The sequence below is a fragment of the Nycticebus coucang genome, chromosome 11 (assembly GCF_027406575.1).
Source record: "Nycticebus coucang isolate mNycCou1 chromosome 11, mNycCou1.pri, whole genome shotgun sequence".
NCBI classification, from domain to species: Eukaryota; Metazoa; Chordata; class Mammalia; order Primates; family Lorisidae; genus Nycticebus; species Nycticebus coucang.
In genome coordinates this window covers 121,400,393-121,423,360 of record NC_069790.1, presented here as the reverse complement: position 1 = coordinate 121,423,360, position 22,968 = coordinate 121,400,393, and the positions used below count along the sequence as shown (strand labels likewise).

The 22,968-nt window shown below is 40.7% G+C and overlaps 1 protein-coding gene and 1 pseudogene across 9 annotated transcripts in view; one reads left to right on the top strand and one right to left on the bottom strand.

Annotated features, from left to right (window-relative positions):
- PRKAG2 (protein kinase AMP-activated non-catalytic subunit gamma 2) overlaps positions 1 to 22,968 on the top strand; it is a 265,728-nt gene that overhangs the window by 232,749 nt on the left and 10,011 nt on the right. For 5 of the 8 annotated variants that reach the window (XM_053609114.1, XM_053609112.1, XM_053609115.1 and 2 more), the window contains 8 exons: positions 525 to 634; positions 9,740 to 9,821; positions 11,170 to 11,228; positions 13,589 to 13,634; positions 17,937 to 17,991; positions 19,014 to 19,140; positions 21,921 to 22,086; positions 22,533 to 22,570. In XM_053609114.1, the coding sequence (XP_053465089.1) occupies positions 525 to 634; positions 9,740 to 9,821; positions 11,170 to 11,228; positions 13,589 to 13,634; positions 17,937 to 17,991; positions 19,014 to 19,140; positions 21,921 to 22,086; positions 22,533 to 22,570 (683 nt within the window). The remainder of the gene's footprint in view (positions 1 to 524; positions 635 to 9,739; positions 9,822 to 11,169; positions 11,229 to 13,588; positions 13,635 to 17,936; positions 17,992 to 19,013; positions 19,141 to 21,920; positions 22,087 to 22,532; positions 22,571 to 22,968) is intronic. The other 3 variants (XM_053609113.1, XM_053609117.1, XM_053609120.1) reach the window with 2 other exon arrangements.
- On the bottom strand, positions 13,768 to 17,897 carry LOC128598574 (nuclear speckle splicing regulatory protein 1-like; annotated as a pseudogene). Its single transcript, XR_008383662.1, has one exon. The product of XR_008383662.1 is annotated as a nuclear speckle splicing regulatory protein 1-like (transcript).

Genomic DNA, 22,968 nt, shown 5'->3' with positions numbered 1-22,968 from the left:
CTAATTTGGGTGCCTTTTCCTTCTTTCTCTTGCCTAATTGCTCTGGCTAGGCCTTCCGTACTGTACTGAATAGAAGTGGTGGTAATGGGCATCCTTGTTGCTTCCAGATCTTAAAGGGGAAGATTTCAACTTTTCCACATTCAGATAGCTTTGTTTTTGTGTTATTAACCTTGTACCCTATGAGCTGGCAAAAGTTGTTCTTTTTAGATCTGGGAACATTTTCTGGATTCTTTGGTGTTTTCTATGTAGAAAATCAGACTGTGTGCGGGTAAAGACAGTTTTCTTTTTCCCCTTTAGCATCTGTGCTATGCTTTCATTCTCCTCTTTGCCATATTGCGCCAGCAAGGACCTTCAGGGCGGCGCTGAATGGCATCAGCAAGAGCAGACGTCCTTGCCTCGTTCTTGTCCTTGAGAGGAAAACATTCCATATTTTAAGGCCATTAGTGTAGATTTATGTACATGCTCTTCTTCCAGTTGAGGAAGTTCTTGTTCATCACTGATATTTTGCCTTTTTTCCCTTCTAGCAGTAGAAGACTCAGAAAGTGGCGTTTACATGCGATTCATGAGGTCACACAAGTGTTACGACATCGTTCCAACCAGTTCAAAGCTTGTTGTCTTCGATACTACTTTACAAGTGAGTGTACTCAGTTTTCATGCATTTTTGGTGTGTTATTCAGATGGCTACTTTATATGTCAATTTAAATTCAGCAATACCAGGGGCATTTCCTGAGTCTTTTCTACGTATCAGACACTGTGCTGAGCTTTTGTCTGAATTCTCAATCTCTGTGGCAACCTTGTAAGGAACGTGCTATTAACTCTCCCTTTTCTACAGATATGGAAACTCAAATTTTAGAGTTTTTAGAACTTAGGTTACAACACTAAATTAACAAATTCTAGAGTTTAAGGACGTCATTCCCAGAACTGGTGTGTGATAGGATCTGGAATTTGAACACAGGCCTGTCTAGCGTGGGTTGGAGCCTACACCATTCTTCTTTAAACTGTACGGCCTCCCTCCGTATATCCAGATGTACTTTGTTAGTTATTTAGTAGAATATATTATAAATAGATTTGAAATAATATTGGTTAAAAAGATGAAAATTACTGAAATGAATAATCTCTTAAGAAAGAACTTTCATTTCGCACAAAATTTGGGCACGATCATCTTGGTGTTCACTTGTGCTTATTTTGCAGCTCACTTTGTAGCTGTGAATGTTGCTCACCAGTCACATAGGAAAAGTCCTAAATAACACACTCAACAACAACAAAAAAATTAAACAAGAAACACACTCAACATAATGATCAGACTACATTCAGCATAAAAAAATGTGTGTGTACAGACATGTATATGTGTATCTATACGTTTAGCGTATTATTCCTGTATAAATCATTACCTAATAGGATTGTCTTCAGTTGAGTCCCTCAGAAGAAGGTTCTGAGCTGGGAATTCACAGGTAAGTGGCTTAATAAAGGATGTGCTCCAAGCAGGAACCCTGGAGGGATGGGAGGAAGGACAGGGCAGGGGAAAAGCCCAGGGAGGTGTAGTGGAGGACAGTCTCGGCCTGACCTGGAGCCATCTGTTGCTGGTAAGGAACCTTGAGTGTACCCCATCCTCTGCATTGGTTGATCCACCCAGGCTCTCCCTGCTCTGTCCAGCCCCTCAGCTCCCCCCGCCCCTCTTTTTCCCCCAGCTGTGGTCTGCTTCTGCCCCTACACAGGGGCGGGCCCCCTGCAGGGCTCCCTGGTTCCAAGCCATTTTGCCTGCATCCAATGTCTACCCCACAGGATTTAACAGAAAGACAAGGATGGTTTTGCTTTTATTTACTTTCATTTTCCAGTGGTATCTTGTTAATGTATGGAAATACAGTTGATTTTTGTGAAGTGGTTTCCTTGGGCCAGGCAATCTTGAGGGTTTCTTTAAAACACTTAAGGTTTTCTTTGACACAAAGAAGGAGTCAGCCAAATACAACTCTGTGATAGGGAGGATGGTACATTTGAAGAAATGTAATCCTTACAGTTGTGACTATAAATTTTAATGGTAAAATAACTAGAAGTTCTGAATTCCCAAAATAGTAAAATAATTAGAATTCTGAATTCCCAAAAATAATACCACAAGCTCAACCTGATTCACCTGCACCCCCACCTCCCAGGAGGTTTACTTTTGGAAGTGCCACATCCCCCTGCCATTTCTGCCAACAGAACAGTAAGTGACAGCTGATTTTTACCTGGCTTCTCCTTTGCCATGCATTTGACTTTTGAATTTAAAATTTAGCCAAAATGAGCATTACGTGAAAAATGTGACATTTTATGGCTATCCAAAGTCTCTAATCCATAAACACCAATTCCCTAATTAATAGATGCTGTGCGCACATCATCTCCAGGAATTTTATCCTGGGAGGCACCAGCATTGGAAGGAGCAAAATCTTATTTCTCTGGAAATAAGAGGGGAAAATTCCTTGGTATCGGTTAATGCGAGTACAAGACATGCTTGAATGGGTGGTGCCTGTGGCTCAGTGAGTGGGGTGCTGGCCTCATATACTGAGGGTGGTGAGTTCAAGCCCAACCCCAGCCAAACTGCAACAATAAAAAAATTAAAAAAAGACATGCTTGAAAAGGGTGAATTGAGTGTTTTGTAGACACTGACTGTAGTGGCAGTCACTGACACACCCCCAAGAGCTAAGGAAGCAAACAGGAAAATAGTTACTTAACAGCAGCAGTCTGAACGCCTGTCACTAAGAGATTGCTTGAGTAAATCCTGGTATAGGGATGCAATAGGACACTGTGTCACCGTTAAGAAAGGGGGCAGAAAGCTTGCTGAGATTGTATTTATTTTTAATTCCGAAAGAAGTAAGCTATAGAAAAATGCATATAATAACCAAGTTATTCTGACAATAACTGGTCTGGGGACCAAAGCCAGCCATTTGTAAGGAAGCTGAGAAAGGAGCAGATAGGGCAGAGCCAACACTCAGACCAGAGCAAGGTGAGGGGTGCAGCCCCGTGAGGGGAAGAGCATCTCATGCCGGCATCCACATGTCCAGCTTCAGCTCCTGGGAGGCTGACTCAGTTTTTCCTACAGATAGGTTCCACAAAATTCTCTACATTTAATACTGAAATTATCCTAAGGACCAGTGTAGATGGTCTTCTGTCTCAGTCCTGATAAAGTAGAGATCACATAAACAACCGGAAATTCTGTTTTCTGGGGGCTGTCACCACCGGTTGTCCTCGAGCCACGCTGTGCCGAGCCAGCAGGTGACAGCTGAGCAGGGGAAACGCCTGCGAAGCAGCCCCCAGACACTGTGGGCGTGGATCGAGGGGGCGCCTGTGTCAGAGCAGCTTGTGTCACCTGCTCATGCGGCAGGCTTCCCTGTACTTCACGGCCTGGGCAAGCCCGTCTCCACCTACTGGGTGCACATCCATCGTGGCCTGGGGTTTGGGCAGCCTCCCTCCGGGGTGGGAGCTGGAGTTGCATGCTCACTCAGCACCTCACAGCCAATTGTTCAGTTTCTTCCGGGGCCCAGTAGTAATCTAGGAACCATCTCCAAAAGAAAAATAATTGTCTGTGAGAGAGAGCGTGGTTGCTTGGTGTCTTTAGAGCTGCCCAGTGCACTGGTCAAATTATCAGGTGCACATGTGGTACACGTTGCTTTCAAGAGACCTTCTGTGGTGTGGGATGCCAAGTGGTGTTCAGAGCATGAACCTGCATTTCACCTTGGAGGGGTCTCTGCAGCGCTCCAGCTCATTTGGAGGTGGCTGAGCCCTGACTCCTGTGGGGTCTGTCCCTCACCCTCTGGCCTACACATGTCACAGAGACATCTGAAATGCAGTGGGCCAGTGTGCAAAGCTGATCGGAGGAGGAGCCCTGAGACATGGGAAAATGTCTCCTTGCCAGTAAAGCACAGTGTCTGCGGGGCCTCGTAAGTCGGTGTGGAGAAAAAGAGTGTGTGTCTGGGTAGTGTCCTTATGTCCCCCAGGGTGTTCCATTGAGAGGAGCTGCGGCAGCTGTAAAGTCACAGGAATCCACAGTCCTTGAAGAGGCAGCCATGGGCGGAGCAAGTGGGTCTCTGGAGGGTGACACAGAGCCCCTGCTCTCAGGTCCTGCCTTGGGGCACCAACCTCTGTGCGTCCCCTGCTGGGTGTGCTTTGCTAGCCTGTAGCCCTGTGAGTCACAGAGCCTGTGGTAGATTCTGCCACCTATTGGGTTTGTCACTTCCAAACATATGCTCAGGAATGGAGAAAAGATGGGTGTGGTGGCATCTGTAGTCCTAGCGAGAGGGTCACTTGAACCTAGGAGCTCAAGACCAGCCTGGGCAACAAGCAAGAGCCTATCTCTAAAAATACATATAAATAAATAAAATAAAAAAATAAATATGTTTTTACTGAAGACTGAGGCAATTACCACAGTGTGGGACTTGCTGCACCACGTGATTCAAACTTGAGCTTAGACTCTGTCGCTCCGTGGCTGTAGCCCCCACCCACTTTGATCAGCAGTCTGTAGTGGCATGAGGGTTCTGGGGGTTCTAGGCATCAGTGTCCATTCAGAGCCTGTGTCCAGGAGCCCTCAAAAGCCTACATTTCCTCATGCAAATCCCTTTGGAAAAGGCTTGTAGGAGGAGGGACAGGGTGTGCGGGGGCCGTGCTGTGAGCTGCCTCTGTGGGTTTCTGTGGGCTGGCTTAGGGCCAGTTTGATGACACAGGCCAGGTTTGTGGCCCCTAAATGGAGTTTTCATTTTAGAAAGCTGTGCAGCTACTTAATTTTTAGGAATGTAGTAATCAGTCAGGCATCCTGACTGGTCATCCTGTGGGTCAGACCATTCTAACCATCACTCCTGGGTTACCCTTGACAGCCCACATGCCTGCCCTGTGATTGGTAGAAGCACCAGCGCTTGCTCTCTGCTATGAGGGCTTGTCATTCCCATCCACATCAGCGAGGCCGGCCTGTGCAACATGTCCTGCCATGTGCCTGGCCTGCCAGACATGGAGTAAGGGACACCCCTCACTCAGACATTCCTCAGATGCCCAGCAAGGGAGTGTCCTCTGGGCGTTGAGTGTGCAGTTTGCACGTGGTGACTCTGCCAGTGCCTGTCACCTGTCCCTATGCCTTCCCACTTCTTAACCTGTGTCGCCAGTATTCTGGCATCTCAGCATCATGAAACATGGGCTCGGCAATGCCCTGCATCTCAGTTAGTCACCCAGGCACGTGGAGAGAGCCATGGCCAGATGCCTGCGCTAAACGTTAAATGAGAAAATTCTGGGAAGTCCACGTATAGCAATAAATTGCATCAAATCCACTTTAAATTACTCCTCTTTGGCCTAACATTATTAGAACCCATTCCCACACATTCTTCCTAGGTTTCTGCAGATATAAGATGGCAAAATCTTACGGTTCTTCCTGTGTGTAATCTGTTTCCTCCTCGGCCACACACCTAGAATAGTGGGCTTACAGGCTATTTTACAAAACCATCTCTGTGTTAAAATTTTATTTTCCATCTTTACTTTATCTAATTATCACATTTGGTTATTTAAGAATCCTATTAAAATGTACGTTTCAAAATTGATAATAGTTTAAGAAAATTGCATCTCAGTTGAAAGAAATTTTCTAAGATACTCAAAATTCCTGAGGTTTTTTCTTACAAATTAGAACCAGATAGTTCCAGCCCTCTTTTCATCTTGTTTATTGGTTAACTGGCATAGGTATCCTGTGCCTTCTCCAGTTATGAAGAATTCTCCCAGTGTCATTTTAAATTGCTGCTCAGACAGCTTCCTGCACGCGTGGTTAGGAGAGCCGAGTCTTAGCCGGCAGCTGTAAGACCACATGTTCTTCAGTGTGGCCTTTGGAATCCAAATTTTACACAAATCCTTTTATTAATGGGCGCATCAGAGCAAGATAAAGCCTTTCTTACCTCCTTTGGTGCTTAAAAAAGAGCAGTCTTGAAATCAGAAGGCCACAGGTTCCCCACCCCTGTTTTATGGACAGAACTGACACTTCATGACGTGTGGTCAGCGGTTCATGTGGGTGGAATTAAATAGTGAGTCCTTCTCTGTCAGCTTCTGGTTTGGTCAGTATGGGAAGGAAAAGTAAAGCATTTGTTCTTTTTGGCTCTCCATACTGACTACTGTGCTGAATCTAACCCACACAGTAAACCAGCAAGGAAAGCATTGCCCATTTGATGACTATGAATGTTGAAGCTCGCAGAGCTGAGGAATGAGCCAGCACCGTGTAGCTAGGAGGTATCCCAGGAGCCCTCTCACCTGCAGAAGAGTTTCGGTGTTTGAGCATATCAGAAAGTGAGCTATGTCTTCCACATGTGTATTTGCAGCGTTCAGATAGTGTTGTGTGGTCATGCCTTTTTTGTGCTGTTTACAGTGGCCTTGAGACATGTATGCAGCTGCATCATTTATATGGGGCCAAGACCTTTTAGATAGCAGATTAGCCAGAGGAAGCAGGAATTTTTTTTTTATTCCGGTTCTGAAGTAACAGTCTTTGTATTTGAGTTTCATAAAACCCTGTTTATGTTGGTGCCATTTTATTTTTAAGCTTGAAGTTTGATGAGCTTCTCTAGCAGGAGTGTTTTCTTCTCTGCTGCACATGGGAGGAGGAGCTGTCCCGGGCCACATATTAAATACACAAACACTAACAAAAGCTGATGTGCCAAAAAAGAACCATCCATAATTTTCATGATATCCATCATCACAAATAAGCAAAGCAGTCCTCACATAACCCACATGCAGCCCGGGGGCATGAGGTTGGACGCCCCTGCAAGTGTACAAATGTTCTTTAAAATCTGCTGGATCTGTATATGTGATCTTGTACTTGTACAAGATAGAAACATAAAGCATCCAAATCAAATACCAGAATATTAGCGAACTAAACTAATAGCAGTACTTTTTTTTCTGTTTTTTTTAAATTACCACACAGTTTGACTAGGTATTCTTATTTGTAGATGTCCACTGTGCTCATTTACATCTTGAAGCTAACTGGTCCCCTAGATCAGCAGTCCCCAACCTTTTTTGGCACCAGAGACCAGTTTCATGGAAGACAGTTTTTCCATAGATGGGGTAGTGGGCATGGTTTCAGACGATTCAATCACATTGCATTTAGAGTGCATTTTACTTCTATGATTATTACATTGTAACATATAATGAAATAATTCTACAACTCAGCGTGATGCAGCATCAGTGGGAGCCCTTCGCTTATTTGCTTGTTTCCCTGAAACTAGATGGTCCCGGTGCTAACTCACCGCCTCAGCTCCACCTCAGATCTTCAGGTATTAAGAGTCTCATAAGGAGCCACAACCTAGATCCCACCCTTCTCCCCCAGCCTGGGCAGGTGCAGTTCCTTTAGTGTCTAGAATCTCTGCTGTATTCAGCCCACAGTACTGGGCTGGGTTAAGAAAAGTGTGTAAAATAATAGATGAGACACCCCCCCCTTCAGCAGTGCTCCTCCCCTCGTGCTGGTGAACCGTGCACATACACGAGTAATCCTGCATAAAGGCAAAGTGTGTCACAAAACAGATGCTGAATTCTTCATCCTGGAGTCTTCCTTAGGGTCCTGTGATTCTTACCCATTTCTTTTCGTTATTAAATTAACAAAGAGTTTGTCTATATAGTGAGAGAGAAAATAATCATTTTATTTTAGCTAAAAAAACTATCATAATATAACCTTTTTTTAAAAGAAATACACGTTTTACTATCTCAGCTCCTTAATATATCAATTTAAGTTTTCATTTATTTCCCTTCGATCTTTTCCATTTAAACACCTTTTATGTAAGTATCATAATGTATAATTTTACATTTTCACTGTCATTTACATTTCACTGCATTTTTCGCTGTCATAAAATTTTTTTATTTCATCATCTTCATAATTATACTATTTTAATTGTTATTTGATTGTTATTTAATTGTTATTTGATTGTCATTGGTTGGCTTGTATTTAACAGATTTCTTTTTGTTTGTGGGGGTGGATTTTCTTTTTAGTTTTCAAGATTAGACATAATGCCACGTAGGACATCTTTGATTCAGGAATCCCACTGCTAAAATAATTCAGAAGACAAAAAGCTGCTCCACAAATAGTATATTTTATGATATTTTTCTTTTTAGAGACAGGGTCTTACTCTGTAGCCCAGGCTGTTCTCTGTAACCTCAAACAAATGGGCTCAATAGATCCTCCTGCCTCAGCCTCAGAACAGCTGCAATTACAGAAGCATACCACCATGCTCAGCTAATTTTTTAATTTTTTTTTAGAGATAGGATCTCACTATGTTGCCCAGGCTGATCTTGAACTCCTGGACTCAAGTGATCCTCCCACCTTGGCCTCCCAAACAGCTGGGATTACAGACATGAGCCACTGCACCCAGCCTTAATTTTATGATTCTGGATATAAGCTGTGGTTCAAAATCTATTTTATCAGTCTATGGTGCCAATACCCTGTTTCCCCGAAAATAAGACAGTGTCTTATTTTAAGGTGTGCTCCCAAAGATGTGCTAGGTCTTATTTTCAGGGGATGTCTTATCTTTCCTGTAAGTAGGTCTTATTTTCAGAGGATGTCTTATTTTCGGGAAAACAGGGTAGTGGTTGCTTTGCATTAGGAACTGTAACTTAAAATAATTGGCATATTTAGCAGCTATAAATGATGCTTTAAATTTGTTTTCATTTGTGTTTCTTGGATTAACAATAAGATTGCATAATTTTTTCTCTGCTTACTTGCTATCTGATTATGGAGTATCATTTTCAGCACTGAGCTTTTGGCTATTAAAAAAGCATCAGATATGATAACTTACAGTATCTCAAAGGATATTTGTTATGGGTGTTAAATAAGACCATAAGTCTGAACAGTGCCCAAACCATCATATAGGCACACAGTGTGTGTTTGTCTCTAGAAGGTATAAATGTGTAAGTATATTGGTTTTTTTTTTTTTTTTTAAGAGCTGTGGCATTTTTTTGACAGCTCATAGCAGCCTCAACCTTTGGGCTTAAGCGATTCTCTTGCCTCAGCCTCCCAAGTAGCTGGGACTACAGGCTCCTGCTACAAGACCCAGGTATTTTTTTGTTGTAGTTGTCGTTGTTGTTTAGCAGGCCTGGGTTGGGTTTAAACCTGCCAGCCTCGGTGTATGTGGCAGGCGCCGTAACCACTGTGCTGCGGGTGCCAAGCCAGTATATTGTATTTTTCAGACCTTTTCTTTCTCTGTCTTAGAGAAATGAGAAAGTGTACCTGTTTGTCTCATTTTTGAACATATTAAAAAAATGTTATTTCGGGGCAGCACCTGTGGCTCAAGGAGTGAGGTGCCCGGTCCCATATGCCGGAGGTGGCGGGTTCAAACCCAGCCCCGGCCAAAAATCACACACAAAAAAAATGTTATTTCACATAATTTGATGCAACTTCAGTATTTTCAAATGAATTGATAACCACATATAGGAGAAATTAGACTTTGAAATTTAACTGTTTTATGTTTTAATTATATGAAATCTGTGTATAATAAGAGTCCTTAGATGCAATAAGAAAAAAAAATTGAAATTACTTTATTTCAGTTTTAAGAAATAATCTCTAAGCCCTGTATGCCTTTAAGTATAATAAAAAACGTTTTTTGATAATATTAATAAATTCCATTATTTTAAGGTTATCAAGCTTTCAAGACTGATCATTGAAGATAACTGATAAGATTTGGTGGACTGTGTTAATTGAAAGTGTTTTCTTCCTGACATACGGACTTCAAAGGCACATTACATTGCTCTTGTTTTTCTTCAGGTTAAAAAGGCCTTTTTTGCCTTGGTAGCGAATGGTGTCCGAGCAGCACCACTGTGGGAGAGCAAAAAACAGAGCTTTGTAGGTAAGCAATGTGGGCTTGGGGGACCTAAAATGAAAAACCTTAAAAGCAGAAAGCCTGAAGTATTGTAATAGGTGTTGGTTTGGAATTCACCCTAGTAAAGTTGTTACCAAATTATAGAACATTCTTGCTTTATGCACTGGGTGAGGCGGACTGCCGGTAAATTCAGAACACTGTTGTACTTTCATGGAGTTCCTTTTTCCTTTTTTTTCTTCTTTTTTTGGTTGAATATATTTTGATTTAGCAACTTATTTGGCTCTCTAAAGGAGCTTCTATGCCTTTGCCAACCCAGTGAACAAAATCCACATCGGATGCTGAAGTGGCACAAGTTGGCTGCCAGTCCTGGACAGCCTAGCATGCTGACCACCACCTGTGGCCCTCACAGTTCAACAGCAGACACCTTTTGTTTTTTGTTTATTTATTTATTTATTTATTTTTTGACACAGAGTTTTACTTTGTTGCCCTCGGTAGTGTCATGACGTCATAGCTCACAGCAACCTCAAACTCTAGGGCTTAAGCAATTCTCTTGCCTCAGCCTCCCAAGTAGCTGGGACTATAGGCGCCTGCCACCACCTCTGGCTTTTTTTAGAGATAAGGTCTCGCTGTGGGTCAAGCTGGCCTCAAACCTGAGAGCTCAGGCAATCCATCTGCCTTAGCCTCCCAGAACGCTAACATTATAGGCGTGAGCCACCGCGCCAGGCCTAGACACCTTTTTGATGGGCAAATGGGATGATCCAAACGTGATTGATACCTTTGCTAAATCATTGGTATACTATTAAAAATATTGTGTAGCTTTATTTAAACACCAATTCTCATCTTGTAAATCATAGTAGACAATGGTATTATCTCTTAGAATTCATGACATTATTTTGAAAATACCTTTATGACTGCCTCCCTTTCGAGGTTATAATTTCTCAGGGAAAAGGTTCCTTTCTTTTTCCTCTTTGTGACTGTTGTTAAAACTATTGCTTCTAGAATGCTTCTTGGGAAATAGTTCATGTGCCTGAAAGCGTCTTGTGTCTAAGGTTTATGGAATACTATATCTTGTATATTTCAAAGTACTGTAAATTATTTACATGGAGCTGCAATTCTTCTTTAATATTTTATAACAATTAGTAAGTTTTCCCTCATTGATTTGCCAAATACTGTGATTAATTCCATTGTACTTACATCTAGTCTGAGTAGACAATTAACACATTAGTAGTTTTAAATAATATATTAAACTCTACTTGGTATCTTCAAAGTATCTTTTTACAAGCTTTTCCAGTAAATAGTCTAGGTTCACTTGTCATTTGAAGTTTTTTCTTATGTTTTCCTAGTTTTATTTTTAACACATAATTCTTTGTTCCAGGGATGCTAACAATTACAGATTTCATAAATATACTACATAGATACTATAAATCACCTATGGTAAGTGGCAGCAATATTTATGTTAGTAATTGGAGCTGTGTGTTTGTGTGTGCTTAATGTGTGTGTTTAAAGATTGTGGGGGGGGGGATGGTTTTCTTTTTTGGTATGGGGGTGGTAGTGGAGGTTATTTCCAAATATATGTATTATGCAGGGAACTTCAGTATAAAGCTACTAATCCCATGTAGACAGCTAGCTTTACCCTAAGTTATTTATTTGAAGCTTGAAGAAAGATAAAATGAAATAGCTCCTTTAATTCAGCCTTCAGAATTCCTTGGATTAGTGGAATTCTAGGTGCTTATTTGTTATTCAGATATCTATAGTGTCACTGGATTTATGAGTTATCTTTTATCTTTTTTTTTGAGACATTCTCACTGTGTGGCCCTCAGTAGAGTGCTGTGTTCTCCTAGCTCACAGCAACCTCCAATTCTTGGGCTCAAGCCATTCTCTTGCCTCAGCCTCCCGAGTAACTGGGACTACAGATGCTTGCCACAACTCCTAGCTATTTTTAGAGATGGGGTCTCACTCTTGCTCAGACTGGTCTCAAACCCGTGAGCTCAGGCAATCCATCCGCCTCGGCCTCCCAGAGTGCTAGGATTACAGGCGTGAGCTACTGCGTCCAGCCTTAAGAGTTATCTTTTTTTTTTAAAGACAGAGTCTCAAGCTGTCACCCTGGGTAGAGTGCCATGACATCATAGCTCACAGCAATCTCCAACTCGGGCTCAGGTGATCCTCTTGCCTTAGTTTTTCTATTTTTAGTGGAGACAGGGTCTTGTTTTTGCTCAGGCTGGTCTCAAATTTATGAGCTCAAGCAATCCACCCACCTTAGCCTCCCAGAGTGCTGGGATTACAGGCACAAGCCACTTGTGAGTTACCTTTAATAGCATTTCAGGCATTGTAGTACTGAGAACCTGTTTTGAACTGTCACCACAGGAGACCACACCCCCCACCAAACTCTTCTCCCTGCGGTGCCCAGGGATGGCCTCTCTCAAGATGGGATGGCCACAGGGCTCACTGCCATGGGGCTATTGTCAGGGCAGAGCTTGATTCAGTTATCCTGGCAATTTTATAGCAAGAACTATATGAGCACTGTGATTTTTAAAGAAGAAAGAAACAGTAATTAAAATTGAAAAAAATTCAATTTTGACATTTTTCTACCAGTTAGAAAAAGACAGCTATTAGCTAATTGTAGTGGCAGAAATCCCTGGTCCAGGGAGTTCTCACGCCCATAATTACATGGTGACTCACACCTGTAATCCTAGTACTCTGAGAGGCCAAGGCAGGAGAATTCCTTGAGCTCAGGAGTTCGAGATCAGCCTGAGCAAGAGCAAGATCCCGTCTCTAGTGAAAACAGAAAAAAAATAGTCAGGGGTGGTGGCACATGCCCGTAGTCCCAGCTACTTGGGAGGCTAAGGCAAGAGGATCACTCAATTGAGCCCAGGAGTTTGAGGTTGCTGTGAGCTGTGATAACTGACACCACAGCACTCTAGCCCACACAAACAGAGCAAGACTGTCTCAAAAAAAGGACAAACATACTGTAAAACCTATCATTCTGCCTGCTTGGTTTTCTGTTTCTTTTATGAGGTGAGGAAGCAAAGAATTATATACTTTGTTTAACTAGTAATGTTTGGGGAATCCAAAAGGTATAGTTAATCCACCACATCCAGCTGGGTTTTTTCCCATTTTTTGTAGAGATTGATGGGGGTCTTGCTCTTGCTCAGGCTGATCTTGAACCCCTGGCTTCAAGCAGTCTTCCCACCTTGACCTTCCTAAGTCCTAGGATTACAGGGAAAAGCCACTGTGCCCAGCCAAAAATGAGTTTCTTCATAAGACGTACTCTTAGAAGGAGGTTTTTACGGAAGACTTTATAAATATGTATTTATTCCACATGAAGTTGGATTTCTTAAATATTACCAATGCAAGTGAATTCTGGTTTTCCTTGGTCATATCTTTGCTTTTGGACTAGCAAAATCAGCACAAGTATGATTTTTCAGAGGATAGATTTTGAAGCTGGGTATGGTAGTGCAGCTGTAGGCCCAGCTACTTGGGAGACTGAGGCAGGTAGATTGCTTGAGCACCGGAGTTGGAAGCTGCGGTGAGCCATGATGGTGCCACTGCACTCCAGCCTGGGCTACAAAGCAAGGTCTTGTTTCTAGGGCAAAAAAAAAGAATCAAAATAGCTAAAAAGCAGTATATGTTTATATAGCCCGAAGTTTTTCTTAATACTTGAAAATACATTTTTTCTTCCATGTTTTACTTCATTTTCTATTTATGAAAGCTATGCTTTTATCATTTTCCAAATATTTAATTACCCTGCATTGTATATGTTGACATTTATGAATAAGAATTTTTCTTATTTACAGGTACAGATTTATGAATTAGAGGAACATAAGATTGAAACATGGAGGGGTAAGCAATATTGGGTGTTAAAAATCTTTTAACATCAGGGAAAAATGTTATTCTTAGTATGTAAAATATGTTTTAATTTTGCAAATTCCTTCTCCTTATAAAATATTAATTAAAACATTCTATTTATTTCCATCTTAATTTCAGTAGTTTGCCATACTACTATAAATACTGTCCATTCTGTTTAATAGACGTGCAAAGCTTTATACCAGGGCTGGGAGTATGAAGATGAATGAGCTGAACAGACCCATGTTGCTGCCCCAAAGACACTGTTCACCACTAAGTATCACCCCCAGAAATTTGCCTTTGTATAGAAAATGCAACAAAGGCATGCCTAACTTTAACAAAAGCAAGCATCTGTTAAACTTAATTCATTACAAGTTATGGAGAAATACAGGAGAAGTGAATCTTGAACCTAGTTGATGATTTAGAACATAAAACACGGAGATAACGTAAAGAAAACATGGAGATAACTTAAAGATCATGTTCTTTTGTTTATTACATTCATTGAAATTCACCCTGTAAAATCACAATTTAATCAAGTAGTATGGCTATTTTCTGCAGTGGAACCATTTTCAAATTCTCATTTCATGATTGTGAGACACATCACAGTTGAGGGATTGAGGGAAGGTGGCAGTTGGTGGGAATTGCTGCAGACCCAGTCTGTCTGAAACGGCAGAGCCTTTGTGGGGTGTTCAGGGAAAAGCCCGGATGGAAATGAAGGGACCAACCAGAGGAGGAATGTTAACTTGAAATTGAGAAGTTTGGCTTTGCTTTCCATAATGGCTTTGTTAGGATAAGCATCCTTTGTAACTGGCTGTAAAATTGGAACATCCCTTGGAGTTCTCTAAAGCTCCTGGACACTTCTAATTGCGTAGGATTTAGAAGTTCCATTGAGTGATGTATTTGATTTATTATAGCTTTATCAAAGTGAACAAATTAAGTCAATGTGGGATCCATATGGCCTATTATAAAGTGATTATGGAACTTAACACCAAGACAGATACTCCTAACAAACTCTACAATAAAGTACTAGTAATATTAGACCAAGGTTTAAGTATGTTTAAATTTTGACATTACATGGTATTTGGTAATAATAACAACAGAAATATCTTTAAATGCCTTCTGCACAGAAACCTCAGAAAAACAGATTAATTATAGTTGGTATCTTTAGAAAAGAAAATTTATATGCTAGAAAGATTCTTTTTTTTTTTTAAATGTGTAAGCATATCACTATTTTTATTTTCACTTAAGCCACTATGCTGTGGGATAAAAGTTTAGACAATATATATGACCACATGTTATACTTTAATACAAATTTCAGAACATAAACCTCTAATATGCTCTACTTTATTGTCCAAATATACATATTTTTATCTGAAATACAATATTTACAAAACAGCTCCCTATAATAAAATCAACATTATTAGAAGAATTGTTTAAATTATTTTTAAATGGTTGTAGTGGAGCCAATTTTCCTCAGTTAAGTACCTACAGGGATTTAGCACACTCACAGTTCTTGAATACAACTAAGAATGTAGCACTGATAAGTAAATATTACATATAAATTCAGCCGAACATTCAAAAAAAAAAATTTCTGATTTCAGAAATATATTTAAAAATATCCTCCCGTCCACTGTTGTTACACTCCCTTTATTCTTTCACACAGCTAGTTCCAGGAGTTCACAGTTTTCTGTGCTTCCAGAGATCTTTCAAATGGGGCAGCCCTCAGTCGTCTTCTTTTTCAGTGTAGGTCTTTGCATTAACCCGTGCCATTGGCCTGGCCAAGCGCCTGTCTCTAGCTGACATTGCCGTTTCTTCCTTGTTTCGCTTTGCAGACTTGCTCACCACTTCAGGGGTTCCCTCCCGTCCTTTGTCCTTCTCTTGCCTGTCCTCTGTGAGTCTGTGTTTTGCTCCTGGGGATGTTTCACAACTAGAGGGTTTCTCCTGGTTTCCTTCTTTGTCCTTTTCCATGTTTCTCATTTTGTTGGACCTTTCTTGGTCATGATCCTTATCCTTTGCTCTAGAATTGGGGCTGCTTTCCTTTCTGGTGTGACTTTTTTCTGAAGATTGAACACTTACTCCTTGTTTTTCTCTATCTCTGTATTTATCATTATTTTCGTATCTTTCCCTCCTTCCTTTCACATATTCTTCCTTTTCTCTGCTTTTCTCTTCCTTCTCTCCTTTCTCACTGTGTCGTCATGAGCATTTCGCTGTCTATGTCTTTCTTGCTCTCTTGGGGAGTATTTCTCCCTGTCTTTCTCCCTTTTCCATCCTCTGTCACTTCTTTCTCTTTGGTCCCTTGCCCTCAGTTTATCTTCTTGTTCACGCCTCTTCCGGTGGGAATCTCCATGACTGGCCTCTCTGTGCCTATGAGAATCCTTCTCTTTCCGGTAATCACGGTCAGTGTAATGGTTCTCTGGGTCTCTGGACTGCCTCTCTTGGTGCTGACCTTGCCTTTTCTCATGTCCTCTTGACTTGCAATCTTTTGTGTATTGTTTGGCACCATGCCCTCTTTCTTCACTAGATGACCGTGAGTGTGTCTGAGTCCTGTGATGCTTGGGATCATCCTTCGAGGTCTCTGTGATCTTTTCCCGCCTGTAGTTCCGTTTCCTTTCTTCCATTTCATCACCCTCACTGCTCTTAGCATCAAAGTCACTGTCGGCATCTGGGTTTTCCTCTACTTTCATACCAGTTTCCAGAATGCACTTCTCCTGTGGTATGATGTTCTTTGAATTTACTTCATCAGAGTAACCCCTTGATTTCTCTTCCTTTATCCCAGACCTGGCTTCACGAAAACTGCACTTAGGTACTGCCTCTTCACCAACTGCCTGATTTAACAAGTGCCTATAAAATCCACTGAGATCTTTCTGCTTTGTTGCATCCAAACGTGCTTCTAGTGCAGCAACCCTCTTTTCTCTTTCTTCCTCTTCAGCTCTCTCTTGCAGTCTTTTCTTATAAGCCGATGTCACAAATGCCTCTTTATCATCAAATTCTCCCTTTTCTCATTCTCTCTGTATTTTCTTTTCCATTCTTTTTTCCTGTTCCTTTTTTCTAATTTCAACTGCTTTTAGTAAGTTGTGAATGTACTTCAGCTTTCGATCTTTTTCCAAAAGCAACTTGGGGTTACTTTCCTCCTTTTTTTTCTGCATTTCATCATAAATACTGTCATATTCATACACAGTGGAATCTTCTGCAAGGGCCTTCTGGATTTCCATTTTGGTCTGTTTCATGGCCTGTTTCTTAGCAGCTTCCCTCTGAAGACTTTCACTCACGGAGGTCTCATCATCATCATAGAATCATTTCCAAACACTGATGGTTTTTGCAAAACAGGGCGCAACTGCTGTGTTTTCTTTGGCAAAATAAGCCCATACTGCCTGCCCGGAAACGCCATCTTGCTCCCGTGTCCGCCTGCTAGAAAGATTCTTAAGATGCGGTTTTCATGGGCGGCACCTGTGTCTCAGTCAGTGGAGCACTGACCTCATATACCAAGGGTGGTGGGTTCAAACCCGGTCCCAGCCAAACTGCAACAACAACAACAAAAAAAAAAAATAGCTAGGCGTTGTGATGGGCGCCTGTAGTCCCAGCTACTCCTACTCGGGAGGCTGAGGCAAGAGAATCGCCTAAGCCCAGGAGTTGGAAGTCACTGTGAGCTGTGACACCACAGCACTCTACCGAGGGCAATAAAGTGAGACTCTGTCTCTTAAAAAAAAATAAAAAAGATGTGGTTTTCAGCACTAATTTGATAAGATAATACTTAAAAACAATGAAAGAACAAAGTTCATTATAACTGATTTTATCTTCTATCTTATGAAAATTAGTTTTAGAAGATTTTATAAATGTTTCATTCCTTGAGGGTAGTATTAACTTGATAGCAATCTAGTGACCCCTGCTGGTATTGCTCTTTTGTCTGATTTCTTGATTTTGTTTCCTGATTCTAAAAGCATCTATTGTTATATTGGGTTTTTTTTTTTTTAATTTACTTTTTCTTCAAAGGCAATATCCTGAAAACAGCTCGAAGGTTATTTAAAATATCAATAACTGGGGCGGCGCCTGTGGCTCAAGGAGTAGGGCCCCGGTCCCATATGCCGGAGGTGGCGGGTTCAAACCCAGCCCCGGCCAAAAAAAATATATATATATATCAATAACTGTAGTTAACAAAATAGTTTAGGCAAATTAAATTTCTTTGAGTTTTTTTTTTTTTAATCCTTCCAATATCAGGAAACTGTAGAGTATTTGAATTTATGTAATAACCACAAACAGCAAATATGTTACTAACTGCATATTTTCTTTCTATAAATACAGAGCTTTATTTACAAGAAACATTTAAGCCTTTAGTGAATATATCTCCAGATGCAAGGTAAACTTGTAGTTTTACTCTTTAAAAGCATTCATTCAGATTTATCTATTTTATTATTATAGTAGAAAGAAATGAACAAACTTGTTCTTTAATTGAGAAAGGGCCTGCCCCTTAATTCCAGATACACTGTACTAAATTCAGTAAATTTAGGGACAAGAGAAATCACAGCCATTGCTGGTGCAAAGGAATGTGGTCATAGCACGCAATCTTGCAAATCCAGGTCACCGTAGCAGAATTAATCTAGGGAGCAATGTTAAAATTGCCAATTCCTGAGCTTTATCACGGACCAGAGTAGCACCCAGGAATGTGCCTGTAAGCAACTCCCCCAGCAGTTCTGGTCCACATTGGCATTTAAAAGTCAGAAAATGAGTGTGTGTTAAACATTGGTTCAGAGGCGAGCAGAAGAATGAGCCGCCTTCTCTGCAACCTTGTGATGTGTCCTTTCTAATCGAAGCCACATCGGATGGCTCCGATACATTTCCACATTTGTATAAAGACTATTACAGAGAAAAAAAAATAAAGTATTTATTTTTATTGTTTTATTTCCAAGTCCTAACAAAAAGATACCCACACACACACACTCCCAAGCCTTCTTCCTGGAGTCAAGGAGGGGCACCAAGTAAAACAGAAATGCTGGCCCTGTAGAATCTTGCAGGCGGGCCCAGAGGCAGGGCCAGTGGCTGGCCGACTCCGGGCTCTGCCACTGCACTTTCCTGTTTACTGATACTAGTCTGTTAGTTTTCCTAAGGACTTAGATTTTTGTCATCTTCCACATAAAATCACTACGTGCACTATTTTAAAATTCCTTTTCTAGAGATTTGTGTATCTTGTACTCAACTTTGAGATACATTAACACAGATTGTGAAAAATCAAATAATTTGCTGAGACCTCTAATTTAAAACTTGGCCAAAACACCGTTATTTTTACATAAAAACGTTGTCTATGCTGTAGGGCAGGGGTGGTCCAAAGTTTTCTGATTTTTCTTTAAAGCCTCCTAACAACTTGAATGGCTTTTCCTGCAGCCTCTTCGATGCTGTGTACTCGTTGATCAAAAATAAAATCCACAGACTGCCAGTCATTGACCCTATCAGTGGGAATGCACTTTATATACTTACCCACAAAAGAATCCTCAAGTTCCTCCAGCTTTTTGTAAGTAGTTTCTAGTGTTTCTAAAGACATAGTTGCATTTTCTTTAACTAATTTACTTCAGGTAAATTGGCTCCTGATACCCTCAATAGAGAAAATTGTTACTTTTGAGATCTCCCTTTCTAAACTTCAGTTTCTCAACTTACTACTATTTGAATGGTGCATTTTCAAACTTTATTCCAGCTTAAAAAGCAATCACCTTTTAGTGCAAGTATGAAAATTATAAAAATGCTTGGCATTCTCTGTTTCAATTAAAGCATTTTATCACCTAACATATGAGGGGACAGAAAGCGATTTGCAAGTCAGCCTAGTTAAGAACTGTTGTGCAAGACGATTTGGCCCGAAAATTGCTTTGTGATGCTTTTATTGGTGTCTTGGTTTTAAAAACATGTTCCAAAAAATACCATCCCCAGGATTATCTTAATATAAACTGCAGCAGTGACAGAAAAAACAGAGCAAATAAGATTTTGGTGAGAGTATACCATGTTGGTCCACATTAGGTCTGTATTATCTGCAGGTTTTCTCAACTGCTTTTAAAATGAGCTGGTTTCATAATCACCCAGAACTTAGAACTCTTTGGTTGGCAGCATTAAAAGAAGCTCAGAAAGAATAGGGAGTTTCTGAGAGGGTTTTTATGTTTTCCTTTTAATTACATGCACTGAATTTGAAGTTCTGAGTAATCGCTCACATAGAAACAGTAAAGGAGGCATTAGTGGTTCTGAAGAGGTAATTTGAAGAGTCGTTTTTTAAAGACTGTAATATTAAATATCGACTTATAATTAACTTCCCCGTTTTCTTCTCCACAGCTCCACATTCTAAAATAAAATAGGGTACTAGTGCAATAGGTGCGGGGGGGGCAGGCAGCAACCTTGAGGGCCCTTTTGCTGACAGAAGCACAGAGGGCTTAGTCACTGAGAGAGGGTCCGGGTCAATCAAACCAGTCCTAGGTTTTAATAGTTTACTTAGGTAAACTTAGTAAACTTAGTTTACTTAGGCAGCACAATGTGGTTAAGTAAACGCTAAGAAAGAAGGTAGGAAAGAGAAGAGTAATTTACCAAAAATTACCAAAGCTGGAAGGTTAATAAAGAGACAATCTAGGAAAAAGCATTAGAGATGCCTCAGTATCGATACCAGACTTTACAGCTGGACCAAAGTGGCCATAGTAGTTGAGCTTTCACAGAAACACCAGGGCCATGTGGGGTTGCATATTCGGGCCCAAATGTGCCAGGCTTGTCGCTCATTTAATCACATTAAGGTGATAGTAATCATGCCAGCTGACTATTGCGTGTCCAGCACTTTTCTGAGCTCATCACTTTATCCCATCTTCACTACAACCCTATCTGGTAGGTATTTTTGTTAATCCTATTTCATAAGTGACATGACACTGAGGGGTGAGGACTCTTGCCAGCATTAGTGGCTCGTGAATGGTAGCACCAGCGTCCACACCCAGGGTTCCTCTGCTCCACCTGCCCCTCGACTGGCCTGTGAGGTGGGCGTTTGTACCTCCTTGAGCACGTGAGGTGCCTATCTCAGAAACATGACAAAGTCACCCAGATATCAGGTGGTAGATTTCAAACCCGGGAGTCTTTCTGACTCCCCAGCCCAGACCCTCTGCCCATGTGCTGCTGCAGGAAAAGGGATAGGAGAGTGGTTCCTTCTTGCTCAGAGCTACTTTAGAATTATCTCTTCTATAAAAAGTAGAGGAAATTGCCTCTGCCCAGTACTGCCTTATATTTGGGCCAATATGGTAATTAGAAGCATGCTACCAGAATATTCAGCTACATGTTTTCAGATAAAAATATAGAATTTAAATAAAGAAATTTCAGAGCCTGATTTTTTACTGAATTATGAGATCATTTTCTGAGGAAAAAGTAGCACTACCCATCAAGACATTTGAAAATGAGCCTAAGCATATCATATACAATGGGGAATTACCCTATATTGAGACAGACTAGATGACCTAATAGGTCTCTCTTTTTTTTTCTCTAAATTTCTAGGATTCTCATGATTTGAATATTGATGAACTCTTTGACTTGAACATTTTGTTTCTTCTAATTGTTCATCTTTTCCTGATAATTATAAGGTACACCAGGAAGATGGAATCAACTATACCCTTTATAAAAGGTGGATTTTTGAAACCATAGACCTTATTTTGTTATAGTCAAACATGATCCTACACTTTTCTCTTCTGACTTATCCCTCCTCCTTTAAAACAGCCCATGGGAAAAAAAGTTAATTTTTAAAGATTCTTTTAATTCTGATCAGCCGGCTTGTTCTTTGTTCGTAGTGGACAAAAATTAGAGTCCTCCAAGGAGAATTCAGGATGTAGAGATGGGTGGTATGAGGACTAGCTGAGCAGCTGCGCAGACAGCCAGCAGCAAATGTCTGGGTTCTTGATAACGATTACTTAATGTTGATAGCTGGACCAGGAATTTAACGTGAACAATTAAGATTAAAGATTCAGTTCTTGGTGGCTTACGGGTCTTCATTTCCCAAATAGACCTGTTGTTCCCTTCTTCTGCCCGTGCTTTTAGTGAGTGAAGAGGAGAAGGAAACAGTAGTCCAGTGTTACAACTTTGTAATATTTTACTAAGTAGTTATAGACGTACAAACCGATTTGAATAAAAGATACAATTCTTATATGTAATTTTGTCATATTAATTCGGTCATCCAAGTACACCGTTAGACTAATTTCCGGACGTAGTTTTCCACTCAAATCTGGACATTTGAACATTCAGGGGTATGATTTAGAACTCGAGCATCTGTGTTTCTCTTCTGTTCAGATGTCTGACATGCCAAAGCCTGCCTTCATGAAGCAGAACCTGGACGAGCTTGGGATTGGAACATACCACAACATTGCCTTCATCCACCCGGACACTCCCATCATCAAAGCCTTGAACATATTTGTGGAAAGACGAATATCAGCTTTGCCTGTTGTGGATGAGTCAGGTCTGTGTGTTTGGCCAGATCAGTTGAACAGAAACAACCATTTATCTCAGGGTGAAATTACTATGAAATGACCTGGCATATCAGATTGGGGGGGCTGGGGGATTTGGAAATTTACATATGGTGCATAAATTCAGCACCAAAGGTGCACACAGGATAAGAATTTTAAACTGGTTTACGTTCGTATTTCTATTAAGATATGATTTCATAGGGCGGCGCCTGTGGCTCAGGGGGTAGGGCGCCGGTCCCATATGCCGGAGGTGGCGGGTTCAAACCCAGCCCCGGCCAAATTAAAAAAAAAAAAAAAAAAACAAGATATGATTTCATGTCCATTTAAAAATAGACAAGATTATCTATCACCATTTAATCCTGTGTGATTACCTAATTAAAACTTAAGTGAGTTGCGTTTGGTCCTAAGATATTTTTCTAATATATATTTTTATTTTTAGGAAAAGTTGTAGATATTTATTCCAAATTTGATGTAATTGTAAGTATTTTTAATTTTGTTAAATTCATCGTCTAGAATGCATTTTGAAATGTATTCATTTCATCTGTTTTTATGTTTTTCTCGTTTCCTAACTTAATGATTCCTAACATTTTTGAGTCTGAGGATGTTATCAGAGAATTCCATAGACCCTTCATAGTAATTATACTTTTATTCTGCGTTGGTTTAACAGTGAATAATATATTAGTGGCAGTTTCTAATCCTTTGTCTTTTCAACATACGCATGTTTTATCCATCACTCCAGCATGTGTATGTATTTTAAATCATTGCGTTTCTACATGGGCGCCTCTTTCTTGTGCTTGGAGGCGTGCCTCAGTGCACACAGGACTTGGTGGCTCCCATGCTACGTGCCTCCCATTGCTAGCAGAAGGGGAATGACT